The sequence below is a fragment of the Daphnia pulex genome, chromosome 8, assembly GCF_021134715.1.
Source record: "Daphnia pulex isolate KAP4 chromosome 8, ASM2113471v1".
Taxonomy (NCBI): domain Eukaryota; kingdom Metazoa; phylum Arthropoda; class Branchiopoda; order Diplostraca; family Daphniidae; genus Daphnia; species Daphnia pulex.
The window spans coordinates 11,905,328-11,927,164 of NC_060024.1; the positions used below are offsets into that span (position 1 = coordinate 11,905,328).

The window sequence follows — 21,837 nt, forward strand, 5'->3', positions numbered from 1 at the left end:
ACAAAAAAGGTACTTATTTTCTCATGAGGTGTATTCCCCCCTAATGAAAAAAAGTTCCCCAAAAACATTTTGGCTGATGGTTTGAGAAAGCAAGGAATTTAATATAACGACGGAGGATATAAGACGGCTTCATTGCGCTCCGGTTCTTATCAGTGGGATTCGGGACTTGACTTAATAAGCATCGTCTCTTTATTTCGTATTGGCAAACAACAATCGGTGGGTAAAGTGCAAGAAACCTATACGCTCAGAGTATCGACATGAGAACTTGTGGAATTGTCAAGGTATAGCCTGAGTTTTTTTTCATCGAGTTCCCAAAGCGAACAGTTTGTTTTTATCGACAAAATAAGAATATGTACTCACTCATTTCCTATAATTATTTTCATTTACAGTTTTTTACCGCGGTTCTGTTGATTATTGTCCCAATAGTCAGCGGCGATCACGGCTTCCAAGATTACCAGTTGAAAATCGGATATGGCATCAAAGAATTCCGTGCACTCAAATGGCTGAACAAAATTATAGGATTAGATAGGGGGGACACGGACCCACCAGCACCTCAGTTCCCACCAATCAAGATTCACGGGAATCCGTTCGTGGTTCCCCCATCGCCTATCATCGCTCCAATTGAAAATCCATCGCCATCTCATAATCCGCCTGAACACAAAAACATCCAGACGGAACAAATAATTGCCGAGGCTCCGCAAGTAGCAAACCAGAATTATTCTTCCGCACTGCAGCAGTCACCAACTTCGTCAAAATCTTCACTGGTCGACTCGACGGGAACGTCATCGCCTTCCTTTTCAGGCTCAAGGCACAGCTACAAAGATTACCTTCACATGAAATGGTTTCACGGTTCACCAAAAGCCACCTACTTTAACGAGAATCCAGTTCCATCAACAGAACGACAACCAGACAGCAAATCAGAACAAGTCAATCAACATGAAGAAGCAGACGACTTGGAGGATAATTTTTCTACAAAAGAGCAGCAGCCTGCGTTATTTTCTTTATCGGCTGATTCGATCCTTTCGAGAATGTTCAACACAATTAAGCGGACTCTGGCCGTTCCAAGAATACAGAAAGAAGATATCGGACCACTCAAGTTCTACGACGAACCTCCCAAGCCGCAATTCTTTTCTGTTGTACCAGTCATCTATCCTTCGCCTTACAATCCACCACAATCGGCTCCTCCCACGCAACCGGATCAAGTATTGGACTTCTTTCAACCGCCCAACTCTCATCTAGAAAACAATTCTTCGGTATCAGCCTACAATCCAGCATTGAACAGTCAGCCAAAACAAGAATTGGATGCATCACTAACGGTAGCAGCAACGACTTTTAAACCATCGATTCTGGGTTATGGTCTGTCAGAAACGCTCGAAGAAACATCTACCAGAGCACCGGAACTGGCCTATGACCTGTCGATTCCTGCTGATAATCAACCAGCTGAACCCTCTTCCAACGTGCCGGATAACAGCCAGCCACAAACGACAATTAGCTCTGTAGAACGGACTAACGTTCCATTACAAACGGCTTACACCAACCCAGTAAAACGATCATCGATTGACACTCCAGTACAATCATCAGAAGAACCAGACTATAACGCTTTTTTACTTGCTTATAAACCCCAAGTTCCAACCTACGCATAGACTTGTCCAGAAAACACTCTCGCAATAATTATTTAGTTGTAAACTTGCTATTATTTCTCTATTGGCCAAGTAAGTCTATGTTCCTATTTCGTAATTTTTTGCGATCGATATTATAGTAGAAAAAATTAAAAATCGATTCAAAATATTTTTAGAGATACTTACTTAGTGGTTTTCTTCTTATTTGTACCTTAAAGTGTTATTTAACATCATTATTTAATCATATTGATCCGAGGTCCATCAGCGAGTTGGTTTTTGCAATGAAAGAACTTTTGCGTCATGGATTGATGATGTTGTTTTTCACTTCTCTATTTGTAACGGTTATAGTTTCAATTCCAATTTTATTTCCACGCATTAATTTATAGTCGAACACTAAAATCTGTTGTCTTCTGAACATTTAATTTAACCTGATGTAAAAATATTATCGCTTTTTCTGTTAACGGTTTGCGAACGAAAAATACAAGTATAAAAAAAATCACTTAGTAGCTTAATTGAATTCATTTCAAGGTAACCAAGCATTGTTAGCTAGAATAAAAAGAAGTTATAAAATCTTTATTTCATAGTTCAATATTATTTTAAAGTATTTAAAAAATAAAAAACACATAATCAATTCAAAAATGTTGCATTGTTCACAATGGCAACTCAGCGTTTTAGTTCGTTCAAAATGGACTCTTTTCTTACCCTTTCCCCTTTTTTCTAGTTTTCCCGCTCCTTCTTCTTTCGCAGCAAAACTTTTGCAACGTTCAGTCGTTCAGTTGTTCAGTAGCAAAATTGTGAATCGTGCCAAAAGCGTGCTGCCTCGTTTCCTAGTGTTAAAGGTTTATTTCTCTTTATTATTTATTAGATGTGAAAATTTGGTTTCTTGTGAAGTTTTAACAATTTGACCTGGGTGTAATTGTAAAAAAGTGTTTTAACTACAGTGGCTGCATTCTCACTAGTGCTGAGTTTCATGGAGAGAAAAGGCGACATCACGTGGGCCGATTTTCTTTTTCGCCATTTTAGTAAGTCCTCTGATTAATTTAGTTATTCCAGTGTTCACTCTTATGTTTTGGGGTAAAAGGTAAGATTTTTTGAGAAGAATAGCCTTGCGTCAGCGAAAACCACTTACAGTTAAGTTTTGGTTTTCGATTGGGCAGTCCTGTAAGGAAAGATAAATTTTAGATTAAGAAAATCCAAGACAGTTGACAGAAAGTAATGGATGACGTTGGATCAGAAATGTTTATTACAATAGAATGACATGGGCTTCTTGGGATTACACATCATCATACTGTATATCTCTCAGTATCACACGTCATTAAAATGTCAAGAAACGTTGACGAGAGCACAAGATGAAATCATGTTAATCAAATGGGTTTTTGTGAGGGAAATATGTAAGGGAGGTCGTTCTTCTCCCGCAAGTGTGTTATTTACAAGCCCTGTCCGATGTTAAAAGAATCAAGGATAGACAGTGTGGAGAGTGCGTGTGTGTAAGTGTGCCCGCACACAGAGACGGTTCCTTTGCACCTCAGAAATACCTCTCCGATTTCATATACTAGAAAATGAAATAACTTAAAAAACTTCTTTAAATTACTGTGGAATAGAAACAGAACGACAGATATATTACGTTGGAATTTGTTTAAATTATAAAAAAAAATACTTGAAAAGGATATTAAGATGATATATACGTGTAACCACATCTGAGGATTTTTTTCCAAACCACTCGAGCGGATGAGATTTAAGTTACTGGGGACGAAATGGAATCGCGCAAACAAAATAAAAGTTAAAAATAAAAGGCTCTGCGTATTTTTAGCTCGACTGGAAACCTTCTTTGATGAAACAGACAAAAAAATAATAAAGGTGACTGGAGGCTTCCCCCTACTGAATTTCTAACTGAGCTATTGTGTCTGATTGTTGAAAAAATTTTTGCTTTGAACAAACCATTCATTCAATTCTTGAAATGAAAAAAAAAAAAAAGTGTGATCGTTCAGTATGGCGTTCATCACCCACCGCAGTCAGTTCCCTATAGAAGAAAACTGGGAGGAAACATCAGAATTCAATAAATTAATACTCTAATAAGACATTCCCCGATAGCTTGGTCCCCCCAGGGATTCGAAAAAATAACAAAATAGCAGGAAGAATAGACGGACAAAAGCTTTCAAAAATTAAAAATTTGTTTTTCTCTCTCCTAGTTGGAATTGGAGACTTTGACGAATTCCGGGTGCTCGATGTGAGCCAGCGACGCCAAAGAGCTGCTGGATTTACCCTTTCCGTCGAACTGGCGAACGCGCAGGAGTAGGAAGACGGCCACCATTGAGGCGATGATGAGGACCAGCAAAAGCATGGTCAATCCACCGACGAAGCTGGGCACAGACAAGCAAATGTGATTGCCGTCCATGTCGGTCAAATTCTGGACGACGACAGTTTCGTTCTGGTTGGGGTTCAGAGTGAAAGCGACGTCACCGGGAGCCACGACCTGGATGAAACGAGTGGTGGGCACGTCCGTCATATCCTGAGCGTCGCGCTTGTAAACGTGAAGGATCGTCTCTTGGCCAGCGCTGCGTCTAGAGCGGATGCCATCGGTGGCGTTCTCGGAAACCATTCGGGGTTTGCCGAGGAATTGGCGAGTTGGCTCAGAGTCATCAGCTTCACCGGCCCGGTTGACCGTCTTGTAATTGGTTTGGGCTCCACCTCGGTTGACTGGGATAGGCTGGGGAGGAGCGGCTCCTGGAACACGAGGATCGACTCCGACAACCTTGGAGGATGAAGCGGCGTAGCCGAGATCGGGAAGTCCAGCAGCTCCGGCGTCGCATTTGGGTTCAGGGCACTGGTTACGGCACACCTGGATGACGCACTGGAAGTGTACGTTCATGGAATCGGGGAATTTGAAGGCCTGCGTAAATAGAAATCAAAATTAATTATTTGTTAACTATTTTTCTTTTTTAGTTAATTACCTGGAAATAAGCGTAAGAAACAACGGAAGCAGACTGGCCAAAGTTGCGGACTTTCTGGAATCGTGACATGATCTTGGGTCGAGTGACGCAACCGTACTGGTCGACCAACTGGATGGGAGCGCGTAGACCGTCGTGAGCGACGCAGTTGCGAACCAACATGTCGAATTTGTTCTCATCATCCTTGATGGCCAACACCATGGTCATGGTCTGACCGATCTTGACGATACCGCTGACTTCAGAAGCCCAGGGTCCCTTGCCGACTTGGATTTGCATCCAGCATTGGAGGTTGTCGCCGAGGAAGTTGGCTGTGACGGCGTTGAGCATATCGACGGCGAACGGACGGAAAGTAACTGATTTCTCGTAGTAGTCGTACCTGAATGAATCAACAATTAATTTTAATATGTTTTCATTGCTGCGTGATTGCATTTAATTTACCATGTGCAACGAAGGCGACGAGCCTGATCCCAAACTTCCTGGACGAGTGGGTCGTACTGGATGATGATTGTGTTTTCCACAAAAGTTCCGGCCGGTGAAGGAGCTCCGTAACCAGCACCGCCAGCAGCCTAGAAAGTCATTAGAAACGGGTAATTAAATTTTACTTTTCTACCTTTAAAACAACAAAAATGTTATACCTGGTTGGCGGAGGATGTCATTCCGCAAGTGTTGAGGTAAACATCGAAGGTGGCGCTAAGTTGACCAGATCCAGGGCGGACGTGAACGCAGTTGGAATCGCTGTAGTGTCCCTTGGAGAAGATCATTCCGTAGAATGGGCGGTCAAATTCAATGTTGACACGCATGTGCGTCTTTTCACACTGGACTTGCAAATTCTTGATCTGGGGCTGGTCGCTTGGCTGACCAATGGGCCACTGATCTTCAGGAGCCGGTCCAATAGGACTACCCTGGGGTGGGTAGCTTGCAAGTCCTCCGCCATTAGGTGGCGGCAGTCCAGGGCCGGATGGGATGTAGTTGGGCGGAAGTGGGATCTGGCGTTTGTTGTTGTTGGAAGCAGCTCCTAGCGGGATTGGGTTGATATCAATACCGCGGTGTTCTGCAGGAAGGATCGAAGAGTCGGATGTCTTATCGGTGTAGACACTCTGTAAAAGAACATTTAAAAAAACCACGTCGTTAAATAAGATGATCCATTATCGAGTAATATGTTTAAAATAACAATCAGTCAAATTTGTCAGAACGTTTGTTGATCGGTCGGCTGACGAAATGGAACATTTATACGACTGGTTGAGCATTTCTTTGAGCCTTTTGGCGTCGAAAAGAGACAAGGAGCACTTAATATGGCCTCAATTTTTATTTCCCCCTGGAAGCTCGTCAACGTGAAATCGACCCCGCTGGGCAGTCTACTAGGTAATTGACGATCCATCATCCATGGCGACGCCTTTGGCTCATCGTCGCGCTGCGTTTCGTCACTGCCGTGAGTGAGCGCCACCCATCGTTCCACGTAATACCCTAGACTCAGTCCGATGGGAATCTAACGGGGTTTCAGGTTATATGTCTTCTCAGAATGAGGATGTAGCGTTACGAAAAGAGCTGCTTCTTGATTTAAGAATAAGAAAAAAAGCCCCCCATGGATGGACGCACTATGACTCTGACCTGATTTACATCCGCGCTCAATCTTAAATGGCCAATGCGATCGGCAACAGTCTGTTAGATGCCGCGTGCACATTTTAGCATAGCATCTCCATAACGCAGCTGTTCTCTTTGGAATCTGTTGCAATCCGTGCGTGAAAAATCTCGTTTGCGGACGGAAAGAAGGACACCAGCAATAGCCGAGAGCACAGCTGGCCAAAGATATTCAGCGTGAATGTCTCTAGGTGCGAGCGAGCGCGCGCGCGCGTTCACTCGAACGAATGAAGAACAACAACATCAGCAAAAGGCCAAAAATGTTCCGTTACATTCTGGCCTCTTGTGTCGATTCGGATGTTACTAAAGCATCTAGCCCGCTCTTATTTTTCTTTTCTTTTCTTCAACTGTCGGAATTACAAATATTTCGAGCATTGCGTAACCTGTGCACTTCACGCTCAGCGAGCTCTTTCAATTTGGAATGGAATTAATAGCTCCGTCGGATGGTTGTTGTTGTTGTTGTTCCTTTAAATAATTCCAAGCTACAAATTGTTGTTATTTTAAACGAGAAGAGGCCAATTTCCGTGTAGGCGGTATTATATTCTAAATGGAATTTTTTAAAAAAGAGAATTATAATTTTCTGTGTCTCCGGTAGAAACCGCAAGATGTTGCAAACTGTACCCGGGCCCCGACCTTAGACCCTAGAACCGTTCCCCAGTGATGATTCTTTTTTTGCTGCACATCGGACGCCAAGTTTTAAAAAAAGAAACGAAAATCCTTTGACGTATATCTACGGTTTGAAGGTCGCGACTTGGTAGCGTGTGAACTCCGTCCACTTATTACTGATCCCGTTGTCTGCATGTCAATCGATAATTAACCTTCTTCTTCTAGCTCTCTCACTGCAATCCCTTGTAATAAGTGAGTCTGACTTATTTCATTACGTCAAGTCATCAAGCTTCACCGCCGTGTCTATGCGTAGTAGACAACATTGGTTTTCATTAACGGTAGTTAACTTTGAGTCTATGTGCATATAACATGCTTCGCTAGTTCGCCCACACGACGACAGCAGTTCTTCCGGGTCTCTTTTTAGGATGAGAGCGCAATCAAACGGGACAAATAGTCTCGGGTAATCTAAATAGACAACGAGCGGCAAGTATAAACAAAACCCAAAATAAAATTTAAAGCACTCGGAAACCCCCCCACACATGTATTTTATCCTGTTGGTCTGCAGGGTGAGAAAACTATCGGGATTGCGGGAGCGATGAGAACTTCCCTGGATGGACGGCAGCAGCAGCAGACCGATGGACCCAGGAGCCAGCCAGCGAGAGGAAAAAGCAACGGGACAGCAGATGTTGTTGCTGTTTGGCCGCACGGCGTTTTTCAACGGTTATTTAATATATGTATACAGCCGTGTATACTCTACTACTATCTATCAGCAGCGCAACCGGTTCTTCTTCTTTCGCATAACTGGAGGGCTGCCCGTGGACACGTAAGGTAATTGAACGACATCCTAACATTTCTGATAGATTTGTCTATTTTCTGTTTCTCCGTTTTCTAACTGATTTTTTCGACCAAGAAATTCGCACTGCGGTGAAATGTGCGGAATGCGTTCGGTCGGAACTGGAAAATTTATTAAATCCGTCCCTTTCCTTGTGAGCGTTAACCGTTAGGAATACTGTCACTTGATTGGCGATTGGTGGTGGGATTCGAATCGTCACGCATGACGGCCTTTTTTCTCTCTTTTTTTTTGTCGAGAAAATGGGAATAAACGAGAAGACACATTCTTTTTGATACAAAAGATGGAGGGGTGCTGTTGAGTATGCTTTGATAGTAATAATGTATCCGCATCCGGGTGACCTACATTCTCCTAGTACCAGCAGCGTCTTTCCAGCTCTCCCCTCCTTTTTGTCTGTTAAGTACCAAACAACTCCTAGCTGCGTCGACCTTATTTCCAAGCGTCACACGCACAACCGACCAGAACGTTGAAAAACAAGAAGTGGAATGTTGTTTCTTTTTTTTTCTTACCTGGATCAAAATGGCGGCCAGAAGGAGCCAGGTATTAAGTCGTCGCTTCATCTTTTTGAGTTGTTGTGTAAAGGAATCTGAAATGAAACGAAAAAGAAAGAAAAAATGATTATTCAAATGTTGGGTGTAATAATGACGAGGATGTCAGTTTTTTTACGTCAGAATCAGTTAGACTCTCGATGACGTCAATAAAAGAATAAACCAAGAAAAATTTATAATGGATAGAGAGGGGGGGTCGTATACACACACATGTACAGTATCGTCCAAAAAAATCCGAACGCACCCCTTTTTCAAAAGCCCAGTTTAATGTAGATTCTTCGTTTTTAACTTTCAAGACTTCATATTATGTGTAGAATTAATTGTTTTACAAAGTTCATTTATTAGAATTAAGAAAAAAATGCAGAAATATTTTTTTTAAATAAAGAAAGAGACCGTGGTGTTCGGATTTTTTTGGACGATACTGTACCGTTGTATAGCGCGGCCACATTAGAGAAACCCCGGCGTCTTGAGAGAGGACGACCGACGTCGCCACTAACCGTTCGGATTATATTAACAATCAAAAATTCCTCAAACTAGCTTGTCCTCCAGCTGTTGTCGAATGAAGCAATCGTCACGAAGTTAACGCAGAAAGAAGGTTCGACGACAAGATGTTAGAAAGAAAAAGAAAAATCTTATGCGAGTGTACTGTTTTGGCTAGTTTTGCGTGTGTTGAATGGTATCGCGGAAGTGCACGTAGCGTTGGAAAACACCTGCCGAGCTCATTGGACGTGTGAAAAATACATATACTGTACGGTATACGTTTATTTCCAGTCTGAAGAGGTCTGCAAATGAAATGTGTTGTTCATTTTTCTTTTTTCGGGTTGAAGCCAGCAGTGGTATTACCGTTACAGCTGCGCGCTTCTCACCTGTGCATCTCTTCATTTTTTTTTTCCAAAAGTGGGGAGGAGGTGTGTTGTATTGTGTTTTTGATTGTTGGACGAAGCATTTCATCGCCAGGTGAACGACAAATTTGGTGCGGTACAGAAAATATGGCTGCCCATTGTGGGAAATTCTTGAGCGTCCAACTGGAGAAATGTGAATGGTTTAACTCCCCCGTTCAACCATTCATTTCCTTTGATTGAACAATCGAATCTCGACGATTCAATGGGTCTATTCTCTAGATGACCTACAAGGTCGTCAGCCAAGACTGTTGCGCTCCGTCATTCTTTCATTGCTGCGATTGGCTTCTGGCGGCTGGTGAAACAAATCACGATGATTCTTCTCTACAAGTACCTTATAGCCTATAGGCCTAGATAGCTAAAGGAATGATTATCGAACCGCTCGACCCAAATTTTTCCCGGGAATTCTTCTTCTTCTCGGCGCTCGTCTTTATCGAGTTAAATCGGATGACTAACTCCGCCCTCCTTTTCTTCGTCAGCCATAACCCACATTTGATTTTGTACGTGTCTACGGGCCAGGAAAAGAAAACAAATCAAATAATTTCAAAATATCTTCCTGCTGTTCTTTCAGCACAGATTTTTCTAACGCGTGTCTTCTTCTTTCAAGTCCAACTCGCCGCTGGATTACAAATGGAATGATAATGGGTCACACACACCGGAGGCTGTGAGACACACTAGCGAGCGGGAGACTAGGAGGTGCGTGGGGTTTTTTAAAAAAGGAGATTGGGGCGGGTTTTGTGGAGTGCAGGGGATATAGTACCGTTAGTGTTCAAAACCGCCAGAGCTCGTTTTCTCTCTCTTTCTATCCCGTCATCCTCGTGCATCATTGTAGGTCATGTGGCCTTTGAACCTCCCTCTTTTCTTTTTCCTAGTTATTTTTTTCGAAAAAATGGGAAAAATTCTTTCTGAAAGAAAACATGAAATATAACCGCCCTTTCTCGACTACTCGTCCCTTCTTTGTATCTTCCTTTTTGAAACTGTAAAATATTTTACACACACACCCACACGTACTACACAATCTGTGGAGGTAACCGAAAAGGTCGAGAATCTTCTGACCTATTCCGTTGCTTTTTCCATTCGTTTTTTTGTTTTTTCTCTTTCATTTCAAAGTCAAAAGCTACTCTTGATTCTGCGCTTCTTTTCACGAAAAATGTCGGCATTCGTTTGACGGGGGGTGATGAGCTTCCGCCAAAAAAAAAAAGTGGAGAAAATTACGTCGTTCTTCCGAGAAGAATTATTCTTTTTTTTTTTTCTAAATTTGTTTTTCTTTCCCACAAACTTGTGGAAGAATTACTGGCTATTTGCGGAAGTTTACACGGCCAGAAGCAGCAGCCGAGCAATTGACAAAAGAAGAGCGTCAGGTGTTGTTATGCCCCCGTCTACTATTTTTTGTTCTCTCTATGTACACACAAACTTCACTAAAGTCAACCCAGCGCGACGTATTATACCGTTAAAAAACATGAGGGTCTCTACTCTCTACTATACTTCCATCCCAAATTATTACGAAAAAAAAAAAAAAACCTGTCCCTCATCGAACCTATCCATCCATTTCATTCCCGAACCTGTACATGGGAAAAAGAGATTTTTGGCTGCTGATTTGTAAAACATCCCGTTCAACTGGAACAACAAGTTGACGGACCGAATTGTCTTCACCAAATGTTTGTTTCCGGGGTACATGCAGGGAAGTGATTATACCAGCTAGAGAAGAATGACGAAAGATGTCGAGAGAGGGAATTGTGTCGAGGACTGAGTACTCACCAAAGATAGGCGTATCCAAATGAACGAGTATCGAAGAACTCGAAGATGATTGTTTGTCCGATTGCAAAGGTGTAGCGAGACTGATCCGAATGTATGAGCGCACTATTTAAATATTTCGTGGAAAGTTGGAGAGAGAAGATGTTTCCAGGACGATCTTCAACGGTTCTCTGTGCCGGAGGAAGTCGGCGCCGGCTGGTTTTATAGCCGAACGAGGGGGGAACCCAAACTCACGGAAGGGAAGAGGAGCTAGCAGTTAAAAACAGGAGGGTGGGTGGGTATACCTGGCGGGGGCCGCACTACACACCTGGTCTTTTTCTCGAAAGAAAAAAAAAAAGCAGCCCAGGAAAAACAGTCAAGCCAAACCCACAGCGAAGGGCCCAGGTGATGAGCGTCAGAACTGGTGATGGAGAAAACAAGTTCCGTCAGTGGGGGCGAGCCTTACCATCGAAAGTAGGTCAACTGTGTGTCTGTGTGTGTGTGTGTGTGTTACCTGTGCCTCTTTTTGGTGGAGTTGAGAGGTTCTGTATACGATACCGTGCTGGAGAGACCTGCACGCCCGGATAATTGCGCTGGGTGCCTAACACACACAGCACAGCAGCAGCAGCATTGACGTCACCAAAATCATACCCCCGGCAGCACTTTCTTTCCAATGGATCTATGAACCCACCTGTGTTTGCCCTCATTTTCTCCGTTCCTTTGTGTTGTTGTTGTTGTTGTGGTTGGTAGTTGTCTCGTTTTAGAAAAAGAGAAAAACAATTATGCGGCGGTTCAAATATCTGTCGACGTCAGAGAGATCCAGGATGTGATTTCTCGGTCGGTGCCGGGTTCTCCCGGAGAAAACGAATTTTTTCTGTTTCCAGTAAAAGAGAGAGAGAGATCACTCTCTCCTTTTCCGACTATTATAATGCACACCTCCGTATTCATTTCACTTCCGCTTCTATCTGATTACACGCACGAAAGCGGGAAAGGGAAAATTTTTCGTTTAAAAGAGGTTAGATCAGAGATATCTTTACCACCGAGGAACCCGGATGGAATAGTTCTTCTACCATTTCACGCACTCTCTCTTTTATCGAGTCGAAATTTTTTTTTAAATTTCATCATCACTTTTCTAATTATTTATTTATTATAAAGGCAACAATATGACTTTGCACAATTAGCTCTCTTTCTCTCGCAAAAAGGTCAAAGCTCTTGCCAAGGAAATGGCTGGACGCTGCGTATGGAATCTGGCGGGGTTTTTACAACGCGGAAAAGAAAAGAGCGCGCTCGCCATCATTACCCCCTAGCGAATTAAATCCTTGGAATTATTATATAAAGCTTTATAGTCTCTTGGCTGGCTGTTGTCCGCACTGTTGTAACATTCTTTTCTCGACGGTCTGACTAGAGTCCGTGATGATGGAGAGCTAATGACCATCGCCATCTTGCTTTTCTTCGTATTAATTATTCTTATGCGGGGATTATTACATTTCTCGCGGTCTGGCGAATATTCTTTTTCCATCCCATTTCCAAGTTTGTTTATCAAAAGTAGATTCTCTCATCTGTTGATCTACTTGACAAATAGACATCCAACCTCAATCTTCGTTTTTTTTCTGGCCTCCGCAGCCGACACATATATTTCTGATTTCTTTGTCCGCAATTTTCCTGCTGGGCCTATCTGTAATAGTCCGAGTATCTAGCTGCCGGACTAACGTTAACATCTCCTTCTGGTCTATAAGCGCCATAAGCGGTTAAATTGGAAAAAAAAAAAGAAAATACCGCACGAGAGAATTGCTACGGGACGGCGTGAATTACAGACGGGGTAAATTTGATTCCTCGACCATCTAATAATAAAAAAAAAAAAAAGAAGCGACGCGACAGAACGCCATACACACTATCACATGAGAGAAATCCATTTAACAGCTATTTTTTCGGCCGCTGCTCATGCATATAAACCCGGTGAATGTAACTGTGTGCTGCGGGATTTTTTTTTCTTTTTCTCGTTTGTACCTGTGCTGGTAGTACCCGCCTTGGGTACTACTACACGCAACCTGCGCTTCTTACGAGCCTATGGGAACTATGCAACCTCTCTCCATTTCTCTCTGTCTCTCTCTCGGGCCGTTTCTGACCGGTAGCACACGCGGCCCGAGACCGTTTTCTGGATCGCTCTTTTTTTTCTCTCTCTCTCTTGTGTGTGTGTTCTACGTAATTTAATGTCTTCTTTTTCGTCGCCTAGATGCGACCTGCAATGTCCGCATTCACACCTATCTACAATTTCTTCGTCTTTTTTTTCCTATTCTCAAGCGGCGAACCCGAAATTCTAGCGCTCACGGTCCCGCTGATTTCCTTTTCGTCCCCCCGCATTTCGTTAAATTCGAAACGAGCGGTGCTTTTCTGTCTTTTTTTCGGGGGGCGACTGTACAATTACCGCTTACAGTACACGACACCATCAAACAAATTAAAAACAAATAAATATCATGACTCTCTAGAAAGGCATTGGACATAAATGGTCCAACTTGTCATTTTCTTTTCATGATCCGCCATTAACAGAGCGCGAATTTCAAACAAGTGCGCGCACAAACAAGAAGGTTTTTTTTTTTTAATTTTCATTTTTTATTCCTTCCTCTTTTGAAAAAGGAGGAGGGCAATCATCCGGTGCACTGATGCGGCATGACAAATCGCTCCCTTGTTGGCCAAAAAATGTGACTCGACCTGGTTTTATTTTTATCTTTTTAAATAGGCCCTAACAAGAGTTTTTGGCAACAATGATGATGATGGTGATGAGGATAAGTGCCGTCACATAAACATAGATATGTACATGTCATGTCTCCGTTCTGGGTCAACGGTCACGGAAAAGGAAGTTGGCATTTCCTTGCATCGATTATTCAAATTTTATTTTTATTTTTATTTTTTTTTTTCCCCAACATGTTTCGTCATCCCCGTGTGTGTACCGTTTGCTGGATGGCGTCTTCTGCAACGTCTAGTCTCAGATCCACCAGACACACCATCAATAAGGTGGGTTGTGAATCAGCGAAACCATCAGCATGCGCGCGGATGGATTTCAGATAAAGATTGAAAGAGAAGTGTAATCGGGTCACGCGAATCTCCCGAACTCGCATCGTCGAATCGCTCTTTTCCAGCAGCCGAAGCTTGAAAGAAGAAGAAGAGCTATTAGAGAACACTAAAGGTGTGTGTATCATTCAAGGCGTGTTTTTCTTTCCCTTCTTTTTCAATTCAAAAGTTGCGTGTGAAATCAGAGTTAGCTCAAGTACTTAAACCTTTTGAGCGTAGTTATCTGATAATGAGATTGGCCTGGGCAAAGCAGCAGCAGCAGCACAGCTCAGCTCAGTTCAGTTCGCCATCCGACCAGATTTTTCCCTACGACGACTGACCTCATTGGCGCTTGGCGCCGTACGTAATGGCGCAACGCTCGTAAATCTCGCCATAACGTCCCAGACGTTTAAGCGACCGAAACCGGATCGTTTGGTTCTTATTTTTGTTCTCTTTTTTATTTTCTACCCCAGGTGGAATTTGTAGCGGCATTCAATCACCTAGAGCTATGGCTCGTATATGTGCAAACGTAAATCATATCATTTTGTAGATGCACGCTCTAATTGGTCCGCCAGATGGCCCAGGAAACTGCTGAGAACTCTTTGAAGACGGCTAGATTTTTGCAGAAGGTTCTACTTCAATGAAAATCAGCGTCGTTCTCCCCCCAAAATAATTCGCTGTTTGTTTTACGTTAACAGGAAAAGCCGGTGCAAGCAGGTCAAAACAAAGGAATTATAACCGGCTCATCAGCCGTTAAACTGATTAGGTATAACCTTCGCCTACGCTCACCTATAATTTTTGTTTTTCAAAAATAACCAAAAGGTTTTGTGTGTTTACATCATTTTGAAATGAGAATCACGTCATCGCGTCGGGGTCGACTACTAATAATAAAAAAAAGAAGTGATGTGCCCCGTCATCAGATCGACCTAGTGGCCCTTTCCACAGTGAAGTAAAAATATGGCTTGGCTTCTCGGCGATTCCGCATTTCGTTACAATATTATTATTTTTCACCTACCTACCTACCACACAGACCACCAGACCAGCAAAGGACGCGTACGATATTACGTGCCCGGACACGACCGATGGCATTCCATTCGATTGCACGACGCTCCTGACTGAGCCGCCTGGTACATCCGTAATGTGTGAACGGGTTGAATCCGTTATCTTCCGCATTCATCAGCGTATGCAATATAGGAAGAGAGGGGTAAGGACAAAAAAGAAATACAAAATTACGATGGTATGTAGTCGAAGGACGCCCAGCCTTTAAATGCCGCTATAGCTAATGAAATAAGACGTCACGGGAAACTGGATTCATCCGCATGTTTATATTTCGATGATGATGATCCAATTGCTGTTTTCTGTTTTGTTTTAGTTTTATTTGCTAGTTATTGGTATTGGAAAAAACCATAACAGTTTCAGGTAATACTAGTTTATTTATAGATACCTGGCGGTATGCCATGACCAACGCATTAGGGCTGTAAATTAATTTCGGGAAATGTAATATAGCTTTCCGGTCGAACGAGATTGAGGTGGGCAACTTGTTCTTGGACGTTTTTTTATTTTGTCGTAAATTTCTGTCAGGGATGACAATGTCGCTAAATGGTAAATGGAACGTCAAAGGAAAAGGGGAATTGGACCAGTGGAAAATCTGGATACATAATTGGTCAATTCGAAACAGCGGTAAAAGAAAAATATTGAAGAACAAGACGAAGAAGTGTTGCAGCAATATTTTGATTCGGGATCTTGATTTTCTAGAGCGGAAGAGAAAAGGGAAAGAATGGGGTCTAGATAGAAAATGAGACATCCGATTACGTATTATTTTATACATAAAGTGGGACCGTGCTTGGCTTTGTGGGTTGGGTGGTGAGACATTCTAAGATGAAAATGAGGATAGTCATCTTCTTCTTTTTATTTTATTTTTTCGTCTATATCCCGCCAAGTCTTTGCCAAATTGTCGGTGGTGGGTTTGACGTGACGAACGGCTATAGGTGGAATTGAGGTCGAAGTAAGGCGCGGTTCCGCTCCGTCCGCTCTCCGCGTGCTACACCGGAGAAAATCGACCATCATCACTTTTTCTCCCGCAAAAAGTCCGCGTCCGCATTCATTTTTTTTCCCCCTCAAAAGAAGATAGAAGAAAACACGGGACTGGCTCATCTGGGTGTTTGTTTTGTATATGATTGCGCCACTATGGCGTAACCTTGCCATCCGCTACTGGACGGTACACATGGCCGACTCGGAGAAAGTCGGAAGTCGGACGCGATCTTTTCTTTTTCTTTTGGTTAGTCTTGCACGTCGAGTAGCAGACGCTCTTTTGGTCAATCAGGTCATTGCGGGACGTCAAGTCGGACTCTCCTCCAGCAGCACTCCTTTACTTTCTTGAGGAAGGCAAATCTTGCGTCATGCGCTTAAAAATGCGCACAATCGAATCACGAACGAAAAAATCACGGTGGACGTTTATGGAAGTTCATTTTAAACATAACCATATGGAAACCAAACTTTTTCTCGGTCGGAATTTTTAACATTTTTTTTTACGTGATTCGACCTTTTCGAAAGAAAAATACCAATCGGAAGTACCTTTGACCTAGACTTTGAAAAGAAAAAAGAAGGACGGCCGTGCCTAAGAGGTCACTAACCCCTTTTTCCTATTTGATATTTAATATTAGACTCTCGTCTTTGCCCTTCATACTCGGTTAAATTAAAAAGGAAAAAAGCATTTCGCTGTTTTCGCTACTTCGCTACTAGTTCGGGCGCGCTCGTCATAAATTCGATGTAAAGAAACAAAAGAATAACGACGTGGAAACATGCTTTACAGTTAGAACCCAAGCAGTCGAGTCCACACAGCGAGATGTTGCGTCGACTTTCACTAAAAACGGTCGCCTATTCTTGTGCTACTCTATTACGATTCTTTTAAAAAAGATAAAGTTTTTCCTCCCTGTATTTTGCCTTGTTTAGCGGTACATGGTAGCTCTAGTGTATTTCAGGTAGCAGTTGCCGGGGAAGGTAAATAGACATGATGACGAAAACAACAACCCAACAAAAATACCCATAGGAAATGGAAAACAAAGGAAGCGACACACGTACAAAAGTCAGGAGTAGTAGGTGATACAGAGCAGATGTGGTGGTGTGTGTGCTACACTATCTCAGCCCGAAATCTTATTCGGTGCTGGGGTTCCAATATGTGGACGCGGTCGTAACGGTGCTCGTAGCTGTTTCTATTTTTCCTTTCTCATATGAAAATAAAAAGTAACTCTACCAAGATTCATGTACGTACTATACGCAGCCTTAAGAAAGTAAAGGCCTGTTATTTCGTGAAAAAAAAACGGACGTCAGCGCGGACTCTACCCGACTAGAACTGCCGTCGAGACTAATAATAAGCACCGTCCATTTTCTCGTTATCGAAGCAAGAGAGAGAGAAGAAAAGGGATTTTGGTAGAGAACGTGACGCTCTAGCAAGAAAACGTGGCCAGATGACAAACTAGCTGTTTCATGGCGAAAATTTGTCTTTTTTTTTTTCTTTTTCAAACGGCCTTATCATCTCGCCGGTGGGTGGCTGTTATATAGCGAAAGAACAGATATATAGTCTCGCTCGAACGCTTTCTCGTGAAATACGCACCCCGAATTTTCATTCCCGTACAAGGGGCGTGAGATTTTCATCCGATAGAGACTGATCATTTCCTACTGATAAATGAAGTGCTAGTTTTGTGTGTCCAAGGGACAATAAGAACATTCTCCACATAATTCGACAGAGGACCCGATTCTTTTGTATCTTAGTGAATTATTGATAAAGCTCTTACCAAGCGGATTTGACCGATTTCATCATGGCCTTGCTGTCGTCACAAGCTCCCATTTATTTTTATTTTTTTATTTTCTGGGGAATTCTTTCCATCCAAAAGAGAAAGGTCCCAATCATCACTCGATACACCATCAGATTGACCGAGCTTTTCTTTTATTTGTTGGAGGATTCTTCTCAATTGGCCCCGTTCTCGTGCCTCGATTACTTTTTTCTTTCCGTCCTATCTCTCACTCTTTCTCTTCCGAGAGAAAGATAAACCATCTCAACCAAACCCAAAAACAAAAGAATAAAAAAGAATAAAAATGGTCAACTGTTGTAGTCCCGTTCCGAAGGTATGGCAGACGCTGCACAGTTATGGCGTCTTGATGTAGCGCCGAATCGCTTCAAGGAACACCGCATTTCAGCTCTCTCTCTCTCTCTCTCTCTCTCTCGTCTATTTCTCTCCTCTTCTATTCTGTAAAGATATGTCCTCAAGTCTCCAGAGAAGCGGTTACTACTGAATCGATCGATTTCCGTGGTCATCACCACTCGGAGATCTTGTCCTAGCGGTTCGCAGCATGTTAGAGGCGGATCAGCAGCTTTTACTTGCGCTTCCGCGTACCACTCACCACCCACTGCGCTCTCTCCTTGAGTTGACTCTTTCGAAATGGCAGGCCTCGGTATCAAACACGTGCCCGTGTTATAAGCGAAAGAGTGAAACTTTAGGGATATCCGGTTGGAGGGAAACTTGGACTTTCACCCGGATAGAGGTCCCGAAATTTTTCTTTTGTTTATAACTGACTTTTGAATTGACACCTGTTTTCGCTTTCGCTAGACAGCTTTAGTAATTGAGTCCTTATAGAATTTGAAACCAACCAATCGGCTGGATCTTTCTTGATTCATTAAAATATTTTAAAAAGAAATCAGACTTGAAAGATTTACAGAAACAGTTATAGAGAGTACATTTCCTAGAAGGATGACTCGATGTAAAGGAGAAAAACGACATGCCGGTTGGTGGTTGCGAGTCGGATGAATTCCCCACATACGGCACTGAACAAAATGTTAACTGAGACGAATGTTTTCCCGCCTTCCTAATAGTTATCGATGGTATAAATTATTCAAAAGCCAGAAAAAACCAAAAAAAAAAAAAAAAAAAAACCTAGCCATCTGTCGTTTAAGTAGGTCCAGCTGAGCTAACTATAAACGCGCTCCAATGGTTTGGAAAGTATTAAATAAGGAATACAACTAAAGTTGGACCCTTAAAAATAGGAATGAGACGACATTCCTTTTGGTGCATTTACAGCATTCAAGACAACTGGGGCCCAACAGAGAATTTGGCGATAAGGCATGATGAGATCGAGATGACTCGATAGAAAAACACCAAAGGCCTCGTCTCATTCCTTTTTATTGATGAAAGATTCACTGAATTTAGTAAAAATTAATTTCTTTAATAATTTCTTTTGTAACAAATTTAACTTTTTTTTCATTAAATTGACAAAATCAAATGCTATTTCCCCATGAATAGTTGCTTTATTTAATGATTTGTATTCCAACTTCGAATTTGTTACCCCAAAATTCAATTTATTTGAACAGTATTTCTGTTCGGTTGATAGATGGCGTAGAATTCTGTTTTTGTCTCGTAGCAGACGAAATAATTGATTAATTGGAAAAACATGTTGCAGCTGGACAATACGATTGGGCTTACGTTTTGTTGACGATTATTGTTGATTTGTCGCATCTCGTAAAATCTATATCTCTCCTCATGTCGTCGATGAATAAATTGTCGGCCACTATTAGAACATTTCACTCCTCAGCAGCAAGATTTAAGAAAAACGTAGAGTTCACTGCGGTAAGATATCCTTATTTAAAGCGAGGAAACTATTCCTTTTTATCCGACAGGCATTTGGGATTTTTCCAAAGTATACTGAGTCCTCATCAAGTACTAACTGATGAATTCAATGACCTATCAGGCTACAATGTGGATTGGATGCATTCAGTAAGAGGTTTGACATTAATCATCTGTTGTCTCAGGACTGTTATTGTAACTCATGTATTTTTCTATAATTTAGGCTCCAGTCGACTGGTCTTACGGCCAAAAACCACTGAAGAAGTTGGGGCTATTCTGCAGTATTGTAATGCTCAAAACATTGCTGTGTGTCCACAAGGTGGAAACACAGGTCTTGTGGGTGGGTCTGTGCCAGTATTCGATGAAGTCATCATGTCCTTGGGGCTGATGGATGCAGTTATTTCTGTGGATGAATTATCAGGTGCATTCAACTTTCACACAAATTTACCTTATAAATGTTCTAAATTTTTCTGAATTCTTAAGGAATTGCAATTGTACAGGCTGGTTGTGTTTTAGAAAAGCTTGAAACAATATTGCACCTTAATAATTTGACTTTGCCTCTTGATTTGGGAGCCAAAGGTAGCTGCCAGATTGGAGGAAATGTGGCAACTAATGGTCTGATTATTTTATAATTCATTTCTAAATTGCAATCAAGTAAAATGTAAATTGTAAATTAATAACTAATGTATCCAAGCTGGGGGAATCCGTCTCCTTCGATACGGAAATTTGCACGGATCGGTATTGGGATTGACTGCTGTTCTTGCAAACGGCCAAATTATGGACTGTCTTAGTACGAATAAAAAGGATAACACGGGCTATGATTTAAAACAACTTTTCATTGGATCTGAAGGGACTTTAGGAGTCGTTACTCAAGTCGCACTGCATTGCCCATCAAAGCCGACCTCAGTGCAAGTAGGATTCTTTGGTAACCATCTACAAATATTGTTACATTTTTATTGCACAATTATTCATTTTTCCTCCTCCTAAAACACTACGTAAATCATAGGTATCAATTCCTTTGACAACGTTCTTGAAACATTACGTCTTTCCAAACAAAACCTGGGAGAAATTCTCTCATCATGTGAGCTAATAGATGCGTCTTCTTTGGAATGCGTCACATCACAGCTGAAACTAAAGTCTCCAGTAAATCATTTTCCTTTTTATATTCTACTAGAAACGTCTGGTAACTAATGGAAATTCCTCTCTCATTTATACCACGGCGTTAACAAAATCTGTTTTCTCTGTCGAGGTTCGAATGCTGATCATGACGCCGAAAAGTTGAATTCATTACTGGAAATGCTTCTTAAAAATGGAACGATCGTGGATGGTACAATTGCTGTTGATTCGACTCAAGCAACAGTACAAGCCTTTCTCTTAAATTTATTTTGGATAAAAAATTGTCATTATTGGACAATCAGACAGTTATTATATTGAAAGCCAACTCTCCGTTCTTACAGAATTTGTGGGCATTGCGTGAGAGAATTGCTGAAGCTTTAGCATCTGAAGGCTACGTTTACAAATACGACGTGTCTGTGCCCATTCGACAATTCTACCAACTTGTTGATGTCATGCGAGCTCGATTAGAAAATCTACCCATCCGGTGTTGTGGTTACGGACATTTAGGTAATAATGTTTGCGATGAAGAACGTTTTATTTGAAAGTTGGAGTTACTATTTATCATCCCTTATTTGATTTCTTATTCACTAGGCGACGGCAATCTTCATCTTAACATTACCAGCCAGGAGTACAGCTCAGAACTCCTCAACAAGATTGAGCCTTTTGTTTACGATTGGGTTTCTCGGCAACGCGGAAGCGTGAGCGCAGAACACGGACTAGGTTTAAAAAAGAGAGACTATATCGAGTATACTAAGTCGCCAACAACCGTTCATTGGATGCGCCGTATGAAGAAGCTCTTTGACCCCAATAACATTTTAAATCCTTACAAAATCTTCCCAGGAACGTTAAACGAGTAAATTTTGATGAGCTCAGCTACAGTTTAAGTAAAAGCGCAATACACAAAATGCGTAGCTATTACAATAACATGTTCTAAACAGGATCTAGCCCGTTTGATATTGTTTGTTGCTGAGTGTAACGATAAAAAGAGAATAAAAAAAAAATGAAGTCAACATCTTCTATAGTTGTATAAAGATGTTAATACACAAATTTCTGTATGTTTCTTATGTGACCGCTTTAAAGAGAAATTTTTTCGATTTTTTATCACGCGATAATATAGCTCTGCTGATAAAACATTTATCGTGTCTGGAAAAAAAATCAGCCCTAAATGGTATAAACGACCCCACCTTTAAACTGATTAAAGCCTATTCACGCT

At 41.8% G+C, this 21,837-nt stretch overlaps 3 protein-coding genes and 1 long non-coding RNA gene across 5 annotated transcripts; 3 read left to right on the plus strand and 1 right to left on the minus strand.

Moving 5' to 3' along the window:
- Positions 1-123: 123 nt before the first annotated feature.
- On the plus strand, positions 124-2,118 carry LOC124199917. Its single transcript, XM_046595966.1, has 2 exons — positions 124-281; positions 390-2,118. Exons 1-2 carry the CDS (start codon positions 258-260, stop codon positions 1,641-1,643), a joined length of 1,278 nt encoding a protein of 425 aa, XP_046451922.1. The 5' UTR covers positions 124-257; the 3' UTR covers positions 1,644-2,118.
- Positions 2,119-2,839: 721 nt separating this feature from the next.
- Positions 2,840-11,090, minus strand: LOC124199918. The gene is made up of 6 exons (XM_046595967.1): positions 10,867-11,090; positions 8,171-8,247; positions 5,203-5,664; positions 5,006-5,133; positions 4,571-4,943; positions 2,840-4,509 (listed from the first exon to the last, which is right to left on the minus strand). The coding sequence occupies exons 2-6, from the start codon at positions 8,219-8,221 to the stop codon at positions 3,805-3,807; spliced, it is 1,719 nt and encodes a 572-aa protein (XP_046451923.1). The 5' UTR covers positions 8,222-8,247; positions 10,867-11,090; the 3' UTR covers positions 2,840-3,804.
- LOC124199919 lies at positions 5,020-15,094 on the plus strand. 2 transcript variants are annotated; one of them, XR_006877073.1, is made up of 5 exons: positions 5,020-5,154; positions 7,377-7,639; positions 14,364-14,519; positions 14,589-14,839; positions 14,921-15,094. It is a non-coding gene; the product is annotated as an uncharacterized LOC124199919 (long non-coding RNA). The 2 variants fall into 2 exon arrangements; XR_006877074.1 differs by lacking the exon at positions 5,020-5,154 and adding an exon at positions 5,663-7,298.
- A 4,217-nt stretch (positions 15,095-19,311) lies between these two features.
- LOC124199921 (D-2-hydroxyglutarate dehydrogenase, mitochondrial-like) lies at positions 19,312-21,688 on the plus strand. Its single transcript, XM_046595969.1, has 8 exons — positions 19,312-19,665; positions 19,732-19,929; positions 19,992-20,123; positions 20,203-20,433; positions 20,515-20,691; positions 20,758-20,867; positions 20,966-21,131; positions 21,216-21,688. The coding sequence occupies exons 1-8, from the start codon at positions 19,425-19,427 to the stop codon at positions 21,479-21,481; spliced, it is 1,521 nt and encodes a 506-aa protein (XP_046451925.1). The 5' UTR covers positions 19,312-19,424; the 3' UTR covers positions 21,482-21,688.
- Positions 21,689-21,837: the final 149 nt, after the last annotated feature.